The 21,239-nt window shown below is 37.3% G+C and overlaps 1 protein-coding gene across 6 annotated transcripts in view; it reads right to left on the minus strand.

The window, feature by feature from the left end:
• Positions 1-942: 942 nt before the first annotated feature.
• PARP4 (poly(ADP-ribose) polymerase family member 4) overlaps positions 943-21,239 on the minus strand; it is a 59,428-nt gene continuing 39,131 nt past the window's right edge. For 4 of the 6 annotated variants that reach the window (XM_076328155.1, XM_076328152.1, XM_076328151.1 and 1 more), the window contains 12 exons: positions 18,789-18,888; positions 17,335-17,505; positions 16,853-16,933; positions 14,917-14,997; positions 14,033-14,128; positions 10,409-10,558; positions 8,319-9,011; positions 7,830-7,925; positions 7,063-7,164; positions 4,930-5,032; positions 3,911-4,043; positions 943-2,524 (listed from right to left, as the gene is read on the minus strand). In XM_076328155.1, coding sequence (XP_076184270.1) covers positions 2,374-2,524; positions 3,911-4,043; positions 4,930-5,032; positions 7,063-7,164; positions 7,830-7,925; positions 8,319-9,011; positions 10,409-10,558; positions 14,033-14,128; positions 14,917-14,997; positions 16,853-16,933; positions 17,335-17,505; positions 18,789-18,888 — 1,957 coding nt within the window. In that variant the 3' untranslated portion in view covers positions 943-2,373. Of the gene's footprint in view, positions 2,525-3,910; positions 4,044-4,929; positions 5,033-6,630; positions 6,881-7,062; positions 7,165-7,829; positions 7,926-8,318; positions 9,012-10,408; positions 10,559-14,032; positions 14,129-14,916; positions 14,998-16,852; positions 16,934-17,334; positions 17,506-18,788; positions 18,889-21,239 lie in introns of those variants that run through there. The other 2 variants (XM_076328153.1, XM_076328154.1) reach the window with 2 other exon arrangements.

Below are 21,239 nucleotides of genomic sequence, written 5' to 3' on the forward strand. Positions count from 1 at the left end.
TCGCCGGTGGCCGCGGGCTCCCGCCGGGCCCGCCCTGTGAAGGCGGAGGCTCCGGTCGCCCCGAGGCGAGCTGCCCTCCAGCCCGCCGCCCGTCGCAGAGCTGGGCGGCGGGAGCGGGGAGCCTGGTGCTGTCCCGCTCCGGCCGTTCCTGCCAGGCTCTGGTGTCGCCCGCCGGTGCTGGCCGTTGCGAGTCTCGGCCCTGCGGCTGCCGGGAGCCCCGGTCCTGTCGGCGAGGGGCGAGCGCCGGGTGATTGCTGGAGCTGCCTGTCTGCGCGCTGGCCCGGGGGCCCCTTCCTCGAAAGCGTGACCGAACCCCCGCTCGACTCCCGTGTAAGGTTTCGCTGACTGGTGCAGTAGCTCTCCTCCGGAGAAGGGAGGTGGTTACCGGTGACTGGGGGTACTCAAAGGCGCGTTCAGGCTGTTGACTTTTCTGTCAGAAGATACGGTGCTCGGGTGGGCCTGGCTTGTCCAAATAAAAAGCCAAGAGTGTGCTGAATATCCCGGTACAAAGGTGTTCTTTGCCCTCAGCTGGATGAGGCTTTGGGGAAACACAAAAGACGGATGTACACAAACACCTCAGGACGAGGTCCTGCTGGGGAATGGGGTTTCTCACAAGGAAAAAGAATCCTTTTGAATTTCACAGTATTTTGCATGTTAAAATAATTGCCTATAGGCAAGCACACCTTTTTTGATGTAACATGCAGGAGAAAAAAAGACAATCTTGTAAGAAAAAGCAACTAAACCACATCCTATTTGCTTATTCAACTGCCTTTGCTAGAGCCAGAGTGTTAATATATTGGATCTCAAACAGTTCCTTAAAGAACATGCATCACTCAAATGAAACTCAGGCTTTAGCATGAATGTATACTTTTTGTACAGACCCATATGTGATGTATCGTTGCAACAGTGAAAACACCAAGCTATATGAATAATCAACTGCAGTGAAGGAAAAAAAAAATTGTTTTATTCATATTTTTGCCAGCACTTACTTTCCAAGATGACTCTAGTAATGCAACAATTGACCATCCAAAGACCTAACAGCAGATTTAGAAGCTAGTTTATCATTGTCTACATTAAAGAGTCTTTCTAGTTCTCAAGAAACCCATATCCTAGCTCTTTTCAAATAGAAAGTACAGTACAAATCTTCCCGTTGTATTATTTACTAAAAAGAGCCAGTATCTTACACACATGAAAACAAGGATTCAGAGCACCTTAGAAAACAAGGACCGCAGGATATCCCTCTTAGCAACCTCCTCTACAAGATCAAGTGTATCTACTCCATCCTTGGCAGATGTTTGCTTAAATTCTCATGAAAACATCTAGGAAAGAGATACCACGGTCTTCCTTAGTAACCCCTTACAACACTTCTCTATTACTGCTAGGGAGCATTCTCCGTTTGCTAGGGCAGCGTAACACATTACCTATGGTGGCTGTGGGATCTCCTGCTTCTGAGTATGTCCAACGGTTGGACAAACAAGCGTAGAGTATGTTCTGTGGATCCCGCCTCAGTGCAAGCAATGGTACTAAGTCTCTAACTACATTTCATCAGATCACAAAGTACCAAAGAGTGATTCTGTGCAGCTCCTTAATTTAGAAGAGGTAATGTGTTCATTCAAACACCTGTGAAAAGCCTATTAAATTAAAATAAATGACTTTTAGTCTGGTTTTGTTATTAGGCTTCAGTGTTTAGTCCGGTATAAAATACAACTAATCAGTTAGTTTTTCGTCAGAATAAAATCAGAATAAAGAGTAACAGCAGAAAAAAAGAGAACTCATTCCTCCTAACAAAACTGACCTACGTATTCACAAATTGACCTATGACTGTTAAGCAAAGCAATGCAGGAGAAAAATAACTGTTCTGCTGTTTGCATTTCAAGGCACACTGTAGGAATTACAAAACCATCCAATTGAAAACACTGTTATGTTATGAAGATATTTATTAGTTCTTTGTTTATCACATTCTTGTATCTGTCAAAACATCCCCTGCCATATTTAACTGAATTACTACATTACGCTTTCTTTACCACGCCATTAAAGAAATACGTACGATTTTAGAAGAAATCAAAACAAAGATATTATAAAAGTACTTTTATAATGTACAATGAATCAGAGATTAATGTAAAAAAATGAAATAAAGGTATTTTTAACAGTTACAGGTAAATAAAATACTACATATATGTAAAATCAAGACTTTATAAGACCCTGTATTTCCATACCTTTAAGTCTGTGACTATGAGAATTATTATTCAGTAATAATATAAGATCAAATGTCCTCAATTTAAACATTTTATGTAAAACTGCAAGGAAAGCTAACTCTGCTATTATCTTAAAGAATTATGTGATCAAATCTTTTAAGTAGAAAGAGAACTGACGTTAGATAAACTTGATACCCAATATCTTCTTGGTGGCAGAATCCCAGTCTTTCCCAAGTTCAAGTCGATAGCAAATAGATGGAAATCGCCTCTCAACTCTTCTTACCCACTCTATTGCTTTCTTGATCAACTCAAAAGCCCAATGAACACCACTGTGTGTAGAAATGAAGTTTTATTATAATAAAATCTTGTAAATCCACCAAAGGAGCAAGAAGAAAATAATTTCTTCTAATGATAATTATTTGAAAATTTTCTATAGTATGATGATCCAGCCTATATAAAATATCATCTAGTGCAGAAAACATCGTCATCTGAGCCGTCCTGTCTTTTTAGAATCTTCCACATGGGAAGTATGTAGACTCATTAACATTACTTGCATTTATTTGCACTATTCCGATCACCACAGTGAAGTACTATGCATTTCATAAAGGCAAACTTGACTCCTCCCTTGTACATTCACATATGTTAGAATTGCTTTCATCCAACAGTCAATGCATTTTTATTTGTATTCCTGACAAGAGTAGCCAAAATTATACAACCAATTTTTCCCTCTGTCAAGGAGTTTCAAAAGAGGGAGGAAGATTTCCAGGGCTCTCCTGACTGTTTCTTTATCCTGTTTCTATATGCCCTGTAAAGTATGAACTGTGTAAAGCTTCCCATTTTGGCAGAAGGAATCTGTTGGTGGCTGGGGCAATCCAGATTCACGGGAGGCCTATTCCTTCATGCTTCTTTTAAGACCTTTGTCTTTCCTCTATACCAAAAAAATTGCCAGCTGATAAGTGTTCACTTCACCCCCAAAGAAAGGGAATTTCCAGATGCAGGGACCCTATATTCAAAAGATAATAGAACACTGGGACATACAGAAGTGAGGGGGGTGTGGTTCAGAATGAGCCAGCACCAGCATTCCCCACAGCTAAAGGGAAGGGTGGAAGTTGTGCTGTGAAGAGTCATCTGCTCTAACAATTTCAAAAGTCTTGCCCAGAATATTTTATGCTGTATGCTCGTGAAGAACACCAAGCTATAAATATAATCCTAAAAAAAAGTGCAGGCCAACAGACACAAGTTACATGAAGGAAAAGTCCGATAGAATTTTTTTCCTAATTTCTAAACTAAGTGATACTAAACACTGGAAAAGGTTGCCCTTGAAGTTGACAAATCTCCATCCTTAAAGATATTTAAAACTCAGCTGGGCAAGATCCTGAACAACTTATCCTACATCTGAGTTGGCCCTGCTTTAAGGAAGAGATGACCTCCAGAGGTCATCATTATTCAATGTTTCTAATAAGAAGTATAAAATATCTTTTACTACTTTCTATACTTCTCAATTTTTGTATCATATTTTGTAAAGTATTCCTTCCTCCATCCGTTCTCTTAAAAGAAAACACATGCCACCAATACGATTAATACCTTCCATTCCCTTTTCTACAGCCATATCCTGTAGTATAGTCATTGATTCTCCATATTGAAGTTAACCTTCTGTATGTTGAGGTGGTTTATATTACGACATTAAATTATAAAGATTTTATTTAAAAGCACACCTTGAATTAGATGAATCATCCAGTTTCATCAGTGTTTTGAAAACTATCCCTTTCAATTCCTTTGTGCAGCGGATGAACTGTAGCACAAGAAGAGTAGCAATCAACTGCAGTAGCTTTTCTTTTCCATTTGGGCCTAAGGAAGAAGAAAAGGTAAGCGGTATTACCATTTAAATGATTTCTTGACAACAGAAAAGGTACTTTCTGCAAAGTACTCCATATAACTTTAAAACATCAATTGTCCTAATGCTATTTAATTGTTTCACCATACAATCACTACTATCAAGGGTATTCACATTAGTGATTTGACAAACATACTCCTGGCATTCAAACTTAAACTTGGTAATGCTTTTTTGGGATTTCTGCAGTTTGTGTTTGCTTGGGTTCTAATCTACTTTGATTTTAATACATGCAATAATGGGAAACTTGTAAGATTTTTGTCCTTTGATGAAGCATTGTGCCCTCTAATAATTTAGAAAGAAGGCATTGCCTTTTTTCCCCCCCCCCCAAATTTTCTGGTCTGCTGCCAGCAAAGAGCACCAATTGACAGAATCAAACAGCAAAGTATGTACAGGTGGAGTGTATACTGAATGCTGCAGACAGGGTGTGTGTGGGGAAGAATTATATAAATATTATTCATATTATTTGAAATGTGAAAAGCAGAAGTGATCTCTGCCTCTCTCCTAGGAGAGATTTTTCTTCCCTTTTTTTCTTTAGTAGATATTAATATAGCAGATACAATAATTGAGATAAAAGAACCTCTGTTGCTACTCCAACTATCTCACATCCTCCACACATTTCTCCAGGAGATGTGCTTAGCAATCAGGACACTATATTGTGAGAGAAGTTGAGAAGAAACTGTATTATTAAAATCAGGCACTTTTGAAAACTTTAAATTAAGAGATCCATTTAAATTCTGAGCATATCATATTGAGAGTTCCACTAGACATATAGAGTAATAACACATACAGATAGGAAATATAATACAAAATACTGCTTTTTAATGACAGAAAAGTATTTACCAAGTGACTGAATGCCTTTTCTAATAAGGAAATTGTTAATTAAATGATCAACATCAAATTTCAAGATTTTTCCCAACCGTGGACTGAGATTCCAAGAGCCATCCTGTGGAATAAACAAAGATACAGATAAGCCAAAGATTCAGGACATTGAAAATGTATTTGGCAAGAACAAAATAGACATAGGAGAATTACTTTAAATATTTTTTAAAAAGCTTACACAAACACAAAAACTGAAATCCACATAATCAATTTAGGTGATTCAAATATTAAACTTCAAAAACATTTGATACACCATCAAATGTCTGTAATTGACCTGGAATGTTGTAGTTAGCCTACCTTCTAAAAAAACCCTTAAACAGTAAGAACAAAGTCATTTCGAAATCACTCCCATATAAAGTATGCACAATGACAACACTAGCCTTTTCAAATTTATTTCAAACAAATTCCTTCTGAAAATTATTTTTAAAGGTGCTAAAAAATAAGCATTCCTCCTACTCAAAAGAAAAAATAAAGGATCCCTCTCCTCTGCTGCGAATGCAAAGTCTCTATAAAATTATTAAGTTTACTATATATGTTGCTAAATGCAGTATTAACAAAATCAATCCTATTTTATCTGACTTTCCCTGCCAAAAATTAGACAACTCTCATGATTAAAATTATCTGCCAAATGGTTTGCTACCCTCAGGTCAGACGGAAGACAGGCTTTCAGCAGGATGTTCAAGTACTTATTCTTCAATATTAAATACTTTCGAAACTCTACCTGTCCTTGCAGCTGAATGTCTTAGAAAACTGTAACTGTAGACACAAATTTATAACCATTCATTTAAGGTAATTTAGAAGATAATACACGATTTTAAATAGATGTTTAGATGATAATTATCCAAATTACGTAAAAAGTGAAAATCTATAGAATATTAAGTTTAATTAGTGTAAAAAACTGTAAGAAACTTTTCTTTTTAAAATTCAACAATTGGCAATTCTGCTGAAAAAGAAGAAATCTTCAACTGCACTTTGGGAGTTAATTCCCACAAGAGTCAATCACAAGTCTACTACTCTAATCCCCACTGTATCCATGTGGCATATGGTAATGGTTCAATGTTTAGAAATAATTTGATAAAAATGTCCTGTCAAAAATACAGGAAAAATATGTATCTCCTTAATGCTGAGGTTGGCTATACTTTAGTACTTTCACATACAAACTTCACACATAAAGTTAATTACACACAGAACGAAGCAATGCTTTAAAAAAATAGCAAGAAAGAGTCATGAAGATGCAAATACTAGGTGGACTCTGCTGCACAAAGGAACATGAAGCTGGGGCACCTGGAAGACTTACTGAATCTAGTGTACAGGGTGTACTCCCAGCAAAAGGGAATTCAATATACCACTATGCTGAATGGCCAATCTCTGCCGATAAACGACAGGAGTCTCCACTGAGGGCATCCCACAGCGGCTTCTTCACCTGGATCAGGTAATACTCTTGAAAACCTCCTTCTGTTTATTACTTACAGATATTGACTGTGTGACCCACAATCTGATTGTTGATCACCACCTCACTCCTTAAGTTGGTAAGCTTACCAAACTGGAGATGGGTTATGCAGAACAGGGACTTCTCCCACCACAAGGGATATACCAAAACCAACAAAGCTAAACATTACCTGCTCTGACTCCTACCTGCAGGATTCTTGGACAGTAGAATTTCATTCCGTTTCCCTAGCAATCGGTCTGACTGTCCAGGGGAAGTTCCTGCTGCAACATCTCTCAGTCCAATCCTCTAAAACCCAACTACTTTTTATTTTCTTGCATAATGTGCATTATTTGCATCTATTTCTTCCACTTAGCTTCCCCTATATCTTGTTATACTTGTTCCAGGAAGTCCTCAAGCTGCAAGCTGATGGTGGCTGTGAAAAGGTTCTGATTTTATACTGTTTGTTACATATCCATTGCTGAGCTGCCCGAGAAAGTAATAAAACATAGCATGACTGACATCATCATATACTTGTGAAATCTGTTTATAAACATTTTATAAATGTATTTTACTTTATCTCAGGACAGGACTCAAGTAAAAATATTTTTTCCTTCTACCTATATTTTATTTTTAAGTAATGCACAAATAGACTATGCGTACTGTACCTGATTTTGGAGCGCAAAAATTTCTTTCCAGTTTACAGAAGTCAACTCAATTCTCTGTTGAATCCTTTCTTTCTCTGTTGTTATAAAGCACCTTGATTGTTCCTAGAGAGGATAATGTTCAGTAAGAATCTTACCACCATTACCCATGCAGCTACTACATCATGATACAAAGTAATTGCATTTAAAAGTTTAAAAACCACTCCTCTTTTTAAAAAGAAACGTCTTTTTTTCTGGTTGAAAAAGGTTCAGTCTCTCCCACTTAGGAAAGCATTTGCATAAACATCAGCTACAGCTAGAGAAAGTTCCTGTTTAGAAAAATTACAAGGAATGAAATAATTCCAGAGTTAGTGAGACCTTTTTTTCTCTTTTTAATCAAAACTGTATGTCATCTTGTATTATACAAATTATCATTATACTGTCATTTGTATATTCAAATTGAAAATAAAAATGTATTGTTTAAAATAAAAATTTCTTACCCTGTTCTACCTTACACTGGGCAAATCCAGAGTAAAATTTGACTCTGGAGGTTATCACCACTTGTTGGCTCCAATTTTATACTGTTTCTTAAGCGTGATGGATTGCCCATGAAACAAACAAAAAAATACTATGACTTTGATGTCATCATGCTCTTTATAAAATCAGTTTATAAAGCAAAAAAACCAAAATAATTTACAAACTGTTCATCTCAGGGCAGGGCTGAAGATAACTTTTCCTTCTACTCATATCTTATTTTTAGGTAATGCATGAGTAAAGGATGGGTACTGCACCTGATTTTGAAGCTCAGGAATTTCATTCCTATTTACCGAACAGAATGGAAGTCTTTGCTGAATCCTTTGTGTTGACATAAACCAGCAAGATTGGTCCTGAACAAAGAGAGTCATGTTCATTAAGAATCTTATTCTACCACCATTACCCATATAGCTACTACTTCATGATACAAAGTAATTCCATTTAAAAGTCGCCTATTAGAGTTGTAAGGAACAAGTGGCAGAATTCAGACTATAAGATTTATCACTTTGAAAAAGAATAACTAAAAACTAACCCAACAAAAAGAGTGCTTTCTGCATTTCAGGTTCAGATTTCTTGAATTGGAAAGCAGCCTCATTACTAGTCTTACCATGTTCTTTTTTGGCTGTACATCCATGAACCTTGTAACGTAAATGTTCAAGGCAGCTTTCATTAGCTGAATGCAGCTTGGATTTCAGCATGACGTGTGTAGCATCCTGTATATAAAAGACTACTGATGGAAGACTTACCACAACCTTAAACTCCTCAGTAAATCCCTTTTCAGGAGCTGTAACATCATGCTGATGTAATGCCTTTTTCTTACACCTTGACCCTGTCAATGCTTCTTTTCTATTAGCTTGAAAAACAGGAAATTTCGGAACAACTTGTTTTTCAACATTAGTCTTTCCAGAATTTGTGCAGGTAGGGATAGGCGAACCAAATACTAAACGCTGCATTGGAGCAACACCAGAATAAAAACCATGTTTCAAGCCTCCCACTGGTATTTGGAAAGAATAAGGAGGGCGAGGAGGAGGGGTAGGTTCAGGAACATCCACACAAATGTCTGATTTTGTAAGTGCAGGTGTCTGAAGTGATTTTTGTTGAGTCAGATCAATTTCTTCTCCTGACTGAACTTTAAAACCAAACAATGAGAAAGGTTGAGCAATACACGGCAGAGGAAGGTCACATGGTAAAGGTGACCTTGTTTCAGAAGATCTCTCCTTTGTGATGTCTCTATCAAAACTGAAATTTGATTTGAGACTGCAAGTACTTTCAAGGTTTCTTTTCAAAGAAACATTTACAAAGCCTTGCGCCGTATTTTTTGGTGAGACGTTCTTTTGAATAACAGCAACTTCTTCACGTTGAAATTGGAAGCTTTCAGGTTCACCTTCCTCACTTTGGAAATCAGCTGAATAAACATTGGCTACTGCTGGGGAACATGCCTGTTTAGTAAAATTACAAGGAAACAAAATAATAAATAATAACAAAGTAATAAAATACTTTTTTTAATCAAAACAGTATTTCTTCTTATATTGTGTGCAGTATCATTATACTGTCATTCATATGTTCAAAATGAAAGTAATATGTCAGTTAAATAAAAAATTTCTTACCCTATTCTACCTTACACTGGGCAAATTCAGAGGAAAATTTGGCTGTAGCAAAATATGAGCAGAGAGGTATTTTACATTATTAAGATAAAAATTATTAACATAATGATGATTATGAGCCAAGGAAGTTCCACTGTACAATATTGTTGTACATACACAGAAGATAGATCTACACAAAGTGAAGCATGGATCCTGCTTGTGTTGCGAATCTGGCACATATACCAGCTGAGGTCCAGTAGCTGCTGCATACAAGCTAGTGAGCCCGGGCTATACTGCCACCATACACCAACGTAGATGTTTGGTACTCTTTTGCCTAGAAATTCTTGGGCCAAAGGATCAGGAAAATGGCTTTATATGAGCTGACCTAAGTTACAGAACACGGACCCAGATACTGTTCTAAACAGTTCACAGTCTTAATACATTACAGACTACAGGCTGAGATGATGCTCCTGAGCTGTATTAAATGCACATCATGGTCATGCACAACATAATTTAATAGACAAATAATTATTTTCTTGAGTCCCCTACACAATTTGGAGATGTAAAGCTTTAATCTGTTAAGACTTGATGGACTGACAGAATTATACCTGCTGGCTAACTGATGCAGGCACCTCTTGTGGTTTCCAAAGTCAAGAGAGAGCTACCATAACTAGCAAACATCCAATTTCACTAGTTCAAGTTTCTCTCATTGCTCCCCCCTTCACCCCAGAGATTGTCCCATTGCATGCTAGCTATGTCCCCATCTTCCAGTCATGCTTATCCCCATTCCCAGTAGTCTCTTTGTTTTGGCTGTACCTCTCTGCTAGTGGAGACTTAGTTATGGATCAATACCTTGATTTTCCTTGAAACTTCCCACCCCTGTCCCCCTGTTTCTTAGAGCTGAATTTAAGGTTTCATCTACACTAGCATATTCTTATGAGAGAATGCCCTAACAGGTGTTAGTTTCTTCTGGAAGGGAGAAGCAGTCTGTATTATTATATTGTCTCTCAAAACTTCTGCTACACTCGTGATATTTTTAAGTGTACTTTACTTTTGGGACAGGTTCCTCCAATTTTTTGTGTTTATAGTAAAATTCCACATAGTACTTGTGTGGCATTAATTATATTCAAAATAATTAAAAATTAAACAGATTTCATGAACAATTACTATACGGTTACACATACAATATAGCACCACAACTGGATAATATACCAAAAATGTTAGCAATAAGAACATATATTAAATGTAGTTACCGCAGCTTGAAAGGCAATGTCTTCTGAAAATAAGAAGCCAGATTCCATTGACTTTTGGTCCCAGTCCATGTAAGGTAAAAAATCTACATCTTCTTGAGCTATAATTTCCAGGATGTTTGGAGCATCAGCAGAACAAGTTTTATTAGCATCCTAAATTAAAATGCATCACAGTTACGAACCTGAAAACTCTCTGGCATTATAGAGACAGTACATTTTTCTTTCTAAGTTTGAAATGTGTTGAAAACAGGGAATAAGCAGATAACACAGTACATTAAAAATACTCAGTATATACAAAAAAACCAGTAAATGTAACTTCACATTTTTTACTATATTGAGGGACAATGTATTGTCAGTAATTAGATTCACATGAAATATAAAGGTGGACAGTATGTATTTGTATGTATAACTTGTTCAAATCCACATAATTGAAATAAAATCCGTATCTTGAGCAGTTTTTTGTCAGAATCCTATTGCCACCTTTTAAAGGAAAGCAAACATAAGCATTATTATAGATGTGCTTAAAATACATTGCATTCTGCAAAATCATGTTAAGAAGACAAATTACATAGCATAACACAGTGCAGAGCTGAATGGGCTAGTTTGGGTATTTCTGCATGGCACTGTATTGTGTTGTGCAGGTGCTTTTGCCTTAAGATGTCTGCAATGTTTTGTTCCACTGGGTCAAAAAAGTCATCCTAGACTAGAAATGAGATTAAAGCTATTATATTTACAGACATAATTCAAACATAACATTCTAGAAGTCTGTTTCTTGAGAGCCATCATATCGACAAGGGGAAACTGAATCTTTTGAAGAATTGCAAAAACATATATAAAAATCAGAATGACAGATAATAATCTGTTGACACCCTTCGTAAACAACTAGTTCATGAAATCACACAGGTGTTCCCTTGCTAATCTGCAACATATTTTTTCTTCTGAATATTGCTCAAGTACCAGATGGAATATTCAGCTGCATTACAGAAAGATATTTAAACTGACTCAGTTTAGTTATCTTATTTTGAAAAGCAGTCCTTGTCCTGGGAATTTCTAATAACTTCACAGCATTGCATTTTATAGTTGCTTTTTAAATCAGATGTTTTTTGGAATGCATGTCTGTCTTTTGATCTTTAATTGCAAATGTTGGAGTTATTACTCAGGAAAGCAGTATTTCCAGAAAAATCTAACTCTTATAATGTACATATGCTGCTGGTATTGGGTTTTTCATAATAATGTAGACATCAAGACAAACAGTAAAATCAGGAGAAGGTATCCTTGTTTTATCCATTGAATTCTTCATTCAGGCCTACTTTTTTTAATATACCATATGAAATAGTAAATTGTGATGATAAAGAACTGTTTTGGACACTGCAAAAAGCTGTAAAAGTTCTCTTTTTTGAACTTCACGAGGTTCCTGTGAGCCCATTTCTCAAGCCTATCGAGGTACTTCTGGATGGCAGCATGACCCTCTGGCGTATCAGCCACTCTTCCCAGTTTTGTATCATTAGCAAACTTGCTGAAGGTACAACTCTGTCCCATCATCCAGAACATTAATGAAGATTTTGAAAAGGACACGCCCCACTATTTGCCCCTGGGGTACACAGTCACTGGCCTCCAGCTAGACTTCCTGCCCCTGATTTACCACCCTCTGGGCCTGGTCATTCAGCCAGTTTTCAATCCACCTCACTGTCTGCTGATCCAGCCCATACTTCATCAGCTTCTGTATGAGGATCATATGGGAGACAGTGTCAAAAGCCTTACTGAAGTCCAGGCAGACAATATCCACTGCTCTCCCCTCATCTACCACATCACTTCATTTTCAAAGTTTATCAAGTTGGTCAAGCATGACTTCCCCATGGTTAATCCGTGTTGGCTACTTCTGATGACTTTCTTATCCTTTGTGTGCCTGGAAATGGTTTCCAGGATTAGCTGCTCCACCACCTTCCCAGGGATCAAGGTGAGGCTGACCAGCCTGTAGTTCCCTGGGTCCTCCTTCTTGCCGTTCCTGAACACAGCAGTGACACTTGCTTTCCTCCAGTCCTCGGGCACTTCTCCCAATTGCCATGATCATTCAAAGATTTTTGAGAGTGGCCTTGCAATGATGTCAGCCAGCTCCCTCAGCACTTGTGGGTGCATCCCACTGAACTTACGTATGTCCAGTTTGCTTAAGTATTCTCTGGCCTGATCCTCTTCCACCAAGGGTGCATCTTCCTTGCTCTAAACTTCCCCCCTGGTCTCTGCAGCCTTGAATTTCCAAAGGTAAAAGTAAAGACACTTTTGCTAGTAAAGACTGAGGCAACAAAGGCATTCAGTACCTCAGCCTTTTCCATGTCCTGTGTCACCAGTTCCCCTGCCCCATTCAGCAGCAGGCCTACATTTTCCCTAGTCTTCCTTTTGCCACTTACATGCTTACAGAAGCCCTTTGTGTTGTCTTCGACATCCCTTCCAGATCCCACTCCATGTAGACTTTGGCTCTCCTAATGATGTCCCTGCATGCTCAGATAGTGTCTTTATATTCCTTCCAGGTTACCTGTCCCTGCTTCCACTGTCAGTATACTTCCTTTTTATGTTTGAGTTTTTCCAGGAGTTCCTTGTTCATCCATGTTCCCGCCAGGTCTTCTGGCATTTTTGCCTGACTTCCTGTTCATTGGGATAGACTGCTCTAGAGCTTGGAGGAAGTGATCCTTGAATCTGAAATAGTGACTATAGGTACCCCTATAATCAGTGCTGAGAAAAAGACCTCTTAAGAAAATTAATCTGAACTGTTTTAGGTATTTAACTTTAGGATGAGATGAATCAAGCTCTAAAAATATCTATTTATTTCCATTGACCATGAAAGGAAGGCAAACATGACTGATTTATTGCTAAATGTACACACACGTACTTGGACAGATAAATTCCCATTCTCGGTGCCCCATCTAATACTTAGTCCAACTGATATCATCTTGCTTATCATGATACAGCTTTCCATTTGAAAACTCTTCTTACTGACCCTTGAATTTCAAGGTTGTCATTTATATGTATTTCTTTCCATTTGCTGCAAAGCTTTTGTTTCTCCTACCACTGTTCTAATACTGAAAACAAATGAAAAAGTTCCATAGTTTACTGCAATATTAAAGAGCGATTTTTCAAGTTTTGCTTTCCTTGTGACTTCCACTTGACACAGACTCCCCTAGAATGACTTTTGCCAATACCAAATCCATTACTTAGCAATCCATAGCTAAAGTGACCAGTTTGCTATAGTTTGGCATCCTTACTTTTTATGAGAAAGGGTTCTGTGGCTTATGCACCAAGGATTGAAGAGTACTCTTCTCTGGCCTTGTCCTTTGACCCACAGCACTATCAGGAATTACAAACCCTTGTAGCAAATCATAACAGGAACCCACAGATTGACAAACTTTGATTGTAAAGGAAGGACAAGCAATATAAGAGATAGAAAAGGAAAATAACTTGCTATATTGCAGAAGATACCAAAATAACATCAAAAATAATAGTTTTAGCTCTATTGTGAAAGAATAATCATTGTTCAGCAAAGGGAAGACTAGTTTTGATATGTACAAGGTTACAGAATTTAGAGTCTTTTGACAGAGAAGCTAGTGGGAACAGGATATTATATAGAAAACATACCCTTTTCTCAACTGCAACGAAGCTTGTAAACTGGCTTATAACTGAGTTCTCCAAGCTGAGGTGAATAATCATGTTTTTCAAGATTTGTTTCTTCATCTAGATTGTTAAGTATTAACAAATGGAACAGGTAGAAAAAATAGGATCAGCTAAAAGAAACGTTGATGTCAAAACTGAACACATACCTATAAACACACTTATGCACTCTAAACAGGGACATGTGAAAGGAAGAGCTCATGTGAATATACTGGCCTGCCTAACTGTCTACTCCCTTCTAACTTTCTCTACTCCCTCACTCAACTTTGGGCAGGGATATGCATTTCCTCTAGTTAGACTTCTTTTGGTTCTATCCTTCTTCTAGTGTAAGAAGCTTATTTTATAAGAATTAGTCTGAAGTCTCAAATAAGCCAAGATGGCAATATGTAAGTTTTTAACTAGCTAAAAACCATTTTTTTAACAGATCATCACATCATTAAGTCTGTCTATCTGTAAAACACAGGTCATTATCTTCCACCGTATCCTATACAAAAGCTATGGACTTACGCTGGACTAATATGTATTGATCTTCATGAAACTAAAATGTTGTATGTCACAAGAAAAGAAGAATCACCAATGGCCTACAATGACAGGGTATAGATTAGGAAAAATACGCACACATTATGCCAATAGAGGACACTCTTGTAGTGGTGAAGAATAAAAGACTGTCCCAAAATTCTTCAAAATCTTATCTGGGAGGATATTACTATATGGTGACTTTAACCTTAAAATGATATTAGAATTGCAACCTTCTAGTTATGTTTAACAAAGCAAGAAAATCTTCTCTATTCCACTGAAATGTTTGCTATTTAGCATTTTAAATGTATACTTTTTGTTTCAGATTATCAAACCTCATGTTCTGTTTCATTCTCATGAAGAATCCCATCTTCATAGTCATTAATGAAAGCTCTTGCTGCGAGTTTGTGCAGCACCTAGAAAGAAAACTAAACTGATGATAAAAGTAGTAACTTTTTTTTTTTTTTTAATTCTTCCTTTCATTTATGAGGTACAGCTTCAGGCAATTAGTTTCCATATTTACACAGAATCCCATTCTCTAAGGAAGGGTCAAGCTAATTTTCCATTTGAAAAGCAATCACAACCTGCACCTAAGGTGTATTTTTATTTCACTTAATTTCAGCAAACTAAAAAATACCCAGGTCTTTACTTGTTGTGTACGTTCTCTCTAGAGTCAAGGGTGAGGAAATAAAAGCAGGCATGCAAACAAGCAGAAGAACTCCACCAGGCAATTAATCCCAACTTGAAACGGCTAACTAAAACAGGTAGGAAGAATGCGCCTTCTGGACGTACACATTTTTCTCCAGTGACTGTAAATGGAGCATGGACCACTACCTCAGATTTAGCCAACAATATTTATATAGGTGAAGTTAGGTAAATTAATCCTGTCCATAAAAATACAGAATTTGGGGAAAAAGTAAAGTGAGTCTAGAGTGTTCAACTTCAAAAAATCATTAGGTCTACCATAATCAAGTAATTTTTTGACCTGAGGGGCTGTACGCAGAAAAGGGAAATACTGAACTGTACTAACCAGAAATTACTTTTCTGAACTAAACCAGTCTTTCATAGAAAAGAAAAACAATTTTGGTCTCTTCAATATGTTAAAGCTAACAAAGAGAGGGAGCTTTGTGGGGGCAATGTGGTAAAGTCCAGCTGTATTCCAGTTCCAATTGCCAAAACATTCCTGCTGGCTCATTTTTGGAAGAATATGATAGATGCCAAAGAGCCAGTTCTGAAGAAAACCTCTTAAGCAAATAGTTACCTTTTGAGCTAAGGTAAATTGGCAAAAGAAACAGATAGGAATTCTCAGAGTTCATCTAAAGCATCAAGAATTAATATTTTTTTCTAATTTTGACCCTGTTTTTTCTCATTTTGCCATTTCAGTTTACACCTTTCAAAACTTTTTTTTTTAACTGCACCTGGAATTTGTAGTACAGGCATTTTTCTAAAAGGAAAAATTCATTATGGCAAGCAAATATATTGCTTCTGCTTGCTGATTTTATTTGCCTGTAGAAGGTCACATCCCTGAAAACCAACTGTGCTTATGGAAACCATCCTGTGATAGTAGCTTTCAAAGTAGATTACACTAAATAGGGAACAAAATAATTTCTATTTGAAAACAAATCAGCTTCCCTTAGTGGGGAAGGGGTGACAGTCATATCAGAATTATTACTGAAAGTTGACTATTCTTTTGATTTTTTGAGTGTAGACATCTATTAGATTTAGTAAATGGTTCTTTTTAGCTTGTTTTCCTTTTCAAAATGGGTTCTGTGCTTTCCTCTGCATAAAGACTCCTTACTTCATTGTTACTGAAGCAGAGGAAAGGCTAGTAACACTTTACTGTCTCTTTTTTTCCATACATTTCTAGAGATGACAGACTAGCAATGAGATGTTCCACATAGCAACAATTTACAACATGAAAGAGAATGCTGCAGCAGCTTCCTCACAGAGGTCGCCTGAAGAACAGCCAACCCAAAAATAAAGCTAGAGCCCAAACAGGCTGCCAAAATAAGAAGCAGCACTTCCTATTCTGAGAAGCTTAAGTTTTGTGTTAGAAAGCACAGAGAAAGGTGGCACTTCTATGTAAAACAGTTTCTCTTTAAAAGTCTGAAAACTGAAGGTCTGTGTTAAAACATCAGAAGCAAAAATAAAAGTGCAAGAGCTGCTGAAAACAGGGATTTCAATTCCTTCAAAAGAGCATGAAGCAGCATGTAGTTGTTTAAAGCAGCTTGTCTCACTATGGCGTGTACGAATAATGTTGGCCAAACTCACTGTTCCTGTCGTCTTCTGTAGTTCAGTAGTTGACACCACAGTCTGTAGTTCTTGGTCATTTATTACAGCTCTTAAGGTGGCCTAGAAGGAAAAAAAAAATACTGTTTCCTTCTCTCTCATGCTATGTTACCAGCACACATGCATGCTGTTCTGTCTCCCAAATATAACTCGAATCTGTAAGTCTTTGCATGTCTAGGTTTATATATATTTCCCCATACAACAAGGGGACAGTCACAAGTAAAGAAATCCTGTATTTATCAAAGCACGATGATAGGAACATTAAATTAGGTAATTTTATCCTCTCTACTTCTTAGAGGGAAGACTAATAATGACAATTAAATAGTAACTTAATTATATTTAGCAATGAAAAAGAAGCTAAGTGCATGCTGCATAGAGCATATATAATACAATCTAGTATTTCCTTTGTGATTGTTTCACATATGAATTTCTACCCAGTAGTGCATGTCCATTCCAGTCTTTACCTGAGTACAGTGAAGGATGAATCCATAGACAAGAAGTCTCTCATTGTTAAATAAAGACTGTATTTGAGCGGGAGCCTGCATTGGCTCTGGTGCACCTGTATTAAACTGTTGCCATTTAATAGAAACTGAACTGCATCCTGGAGAAAATATTCTAGATACCTGGCTCTGTATCTGTGTAAAGAAGCAAAACAAATTATCTCTGTTTGTTAGTAGGCTTTCAAAAGAAAACATAATCTCTCAATAGAAAATAACGCATTTCCCTTGTGAATGGATCTATTTTTTCTTTTTTTTTAAACAACTAAAACAAGTCACGTACTATTACTGGTAAAAATTAGTCTAATGTTTGGAGGTAATAAGGAGAATCACTCAGCCATTATTGTACTGGCTTCTGGAATAATGAGACTTCTTTTAAGTAAAAGTTGAAATTTGAGAGTAAAGTTTCTAACCATCAGGGTTGCCAAACAGGCTAGGGAATATGGACTGCTACACTTCGCACCATCTCCTACCTGTGAACTCTGAGATATGCGAACAGTTCTGCACATCTCCATGGCGTGCTCTGGATAGTTCTGCATATACCACTCAAATGACAGCCAGAATAGCAAGAGGAGAAATCTATGCTTTCACTCATTCCCCCAGGCAAAAATGTGCTAGATACTAGCCTTGCTGCAGCACCTTCTCTACTGTCACTGTTCCAGGAGGAACCAGATTCAAGGCATAGGATAGTGCTGTAGACACATAACTATAGAGGGAAACTGAAAAGCACTGCAAATGGGGTCCTAGATTGCCTGAAACTTCTAGATGTACCAACAGTCTAAAGTTACACAATACAATTGCTACAGGCCTCATCACTATAGCAAGGACAATGTAGATGGACTGTGACCTATGACAGAAGTAAAGTCATGTTTTTCCATTCAGGGACAATTATTTATATAGCTTGACATTTTTTAAACTTTTTCCAAGTTGGTGTTACTGCACTTACCAAGAAAAGTACAGGAGCTCTCTCAAAAAGAATAGAAAAAATAAAATAAGTCATGGCTTTCTTGTTTTCTTTTACACATTCAGTGACCAGTCTGAATGAGAAGGTAGGGCAATTACAGTGACAAATTCCCTCCCTTATCAAAGAACTGAGGGTTCTCTACAGCTCTCATATCCCTTCCTATACAGTACATGTGTTCCTGCTGAAAATAAGGCACCTTTGCAATACTCAAACTAAATACTTCTCTTTCTCACTTAGTATCAATTTATATTTAAAATAAAGAAGGCTTAATAGACAAGCATCTCTCCTTCCACCTTCTATCAAATGTTTCTTGAACTATCTTATTGTAATAGCAAAGCCATGTGATCCCATGAAAAGTAGTAATTCCCATTTTGAGATACTGAAGATATGCAGTATCAGATATTGATATATCAGACAATGATCACATACTGAATATAGTCAAGATTTATAAATGTACCTTTGCCTTCCAGTTATACTTTGATTTCGGGTCAAAGTATTCAAATGCTCCAGCACCATATTGGGACAAAGATCTCAGCATGTGTCGATTTGCTGTGGAACTAACAAAAAAAATTCTTTATGTAATTATTGAATTAAGTTGTTCATCTGATACTCTTTTTAAATATTTTGTTTTTAATTAGAATTGCAAGCTTTTTTAATCTGAATTTTTAAAATTCTATCCCTTTTTCAGGGGACAGACCAACTGAAAGCAACTGAGCCAATGAATGTGCTGCTGTATTAAGATTTTGTAACAACACTCGAGGAAATTACATGGTACATGAGTTTTTACATGTCACAGTGCAGAGCTGTGCAGAGAAATTAACTTAGGTTCAAACACCAGTAAGACTGCATCAAAATGATCCTGATCTTGAACTAATTAACCTCAACCTCAGCAGAGCTATTTAGCATGGACACAGCTATCTTACAGCTAAGTCCAGTGCCTAGGGACACTAGGGAGTGTTACTATCTGAACAACATGGATATAACCAATATGGTAACACTTACTAGCCTGATAGAACAGCAGGCTCTGCTCACCAACAGTCTGACTACTGTGAAGCTATTTCATAGGTATGCATACAAACGAGAGCTTTCTAGAGGATTAAAGGAGAACACTTAAGCAGATGAGAATTCTTCTGGGCAAGAAACAGCACGGTGTATCTCAAATCTCTGTCGGACAGAAAGTAGACTTACTCCTCAACAGGACCATACCACTGTCTTAGTGACCTTGTGAATCCTCACCAAAACCCCTCAAAGCAAAATTAAATAGTACAATTGTATCTATGCTAAGAACACATAACATCTTGGGTTTAAAGTTTACTGCTCTTTTAAAAGTCTTTTTATAGATTTTGCTGCCTTGTACAACTCTGTAAAGTACATATCTTGCACTATTTAATTTTTTTTTTCCATTTACCCACAGAGAATTATCACAGATAAAACAGATGTAGTATTCTCTATTAATTCAGCCTTCTAGAAAACACTCTGTCTACACAACAGTATGAACCAGAGTGAACTACTCTTTTACACCTCTTCACCATTATTACTTTACCAATGTAACACGTTAAATACAGATCCCACCTACTGAAAGCAGATTGTTGCACATTAGCACATTAATGTTAGTGATCTAGAGGAACCATTAAAAGCCATGCCCTCTCAGACTACCAGCACTGAGGTAATCCATTGCCAGGCCTAGTTCCATCATATCAATAACCAATAATCAATTAATGCAAGTATGCTGAACATGAACATAACAGGAATGTAAATATCATAGAATCATAGAATAGTTTGGGTTGGAAGGGACCTCTAAAGGTCATCTAGTCCAATCCCCCTGCCATGGGCAGGGACATCTTCAACTACATCAGGTTGCTCAGAGCCCCATCCAACCTGACCTTGAATGTTTCCAGGGATGGGGCATCCACCACCTCTCTGGGCAACCTGTGCCAGTGTTTCACCACCCTCAGCGTAAAAAATTTCTGCCTTGTATCTAGTCTGAATCTACCCCCCTTTAGTTTAAAGCCATTCCCCCTTGTCCTGTCTGAAAATGGTGTCAGTGTACTGCTAATGGACACATACCATCTGTTCTGTATTGTGTGTTGATGCAAATTCTATTACAGTCATAACAAATGATTACTTTGGAAGAGCACTGGGATGTCTGGTACGTGGCCTGAAGGGTGTGCTTACACAGTGCTGGGAGAGGGCCCACAGCCATGAGATCTGGGGAATGTTGCAGCAGCTATGGGGAAGGTGTCATTAAAAAAAACAGTCCTACCTAGAAGAACATGACCCTCACCACTGGTCTTTATTTTGATGTATCCTTGCCAACCCTCCCAGGATATGGTAAGAACCTAACACCTCCCTGACCCTTTCCCATTTATGCCTTGCAACCTGAAATATATAACTGTAACCCAGTTTTTTTTTTTGTAAAAAGTTGTTTCAGTCATGTACATATCTTTCTAGTTTGTTGTTACTGAAAACAAACTACATTGCAATGAATTTCAGTATTCCTCTGATCGTTGAGAAGTCTAGTGCTTATTTTGTCTTTAAGTAATTACCTTACAAAACAAATGAAAATTAAATAATAAAATTATACAACTACTAACATTGCATTCAGATTGCACTATTAAAATGAGACTATACCAAAACATGAAATGCAAAATTTCAAAACGTTAACTCTTGTATTTTTCAATTATATTCTTAAATAGTGTAGTTGTTATAATGAAGAAAGATATGAATAGGTAAGACTACCTGGACATGGAATTAATGTCATTGTAGGCATCTTACCTTTGAAATTTCTCACAGATTTTCCATTCCGTTATTAAAGGTAGGCAAACATTTCTGCATTTAACCTAAACATACATATATATTTAAGGCAGTACACTCAGGCATCTGACAGTTCTCAGCTTACTAACCTCTC

The sequence above is a fragment of the Aptenodytes patagonicus genome, chromosome 1 (assembly GCF_965638725.1).
Source record: "Aptenodytes patagonicus chromosome 1, bAptPat1.pri.cur, whole genome shotgun sequence".
In the NCBI taxonomy this organism is placed as follows: Eukaryota; Metazoa; Chordata; class Aves; order Sphenisciformes; family Spheniscidae; genus Aptenodytes; species Aptenodytes patagonicus.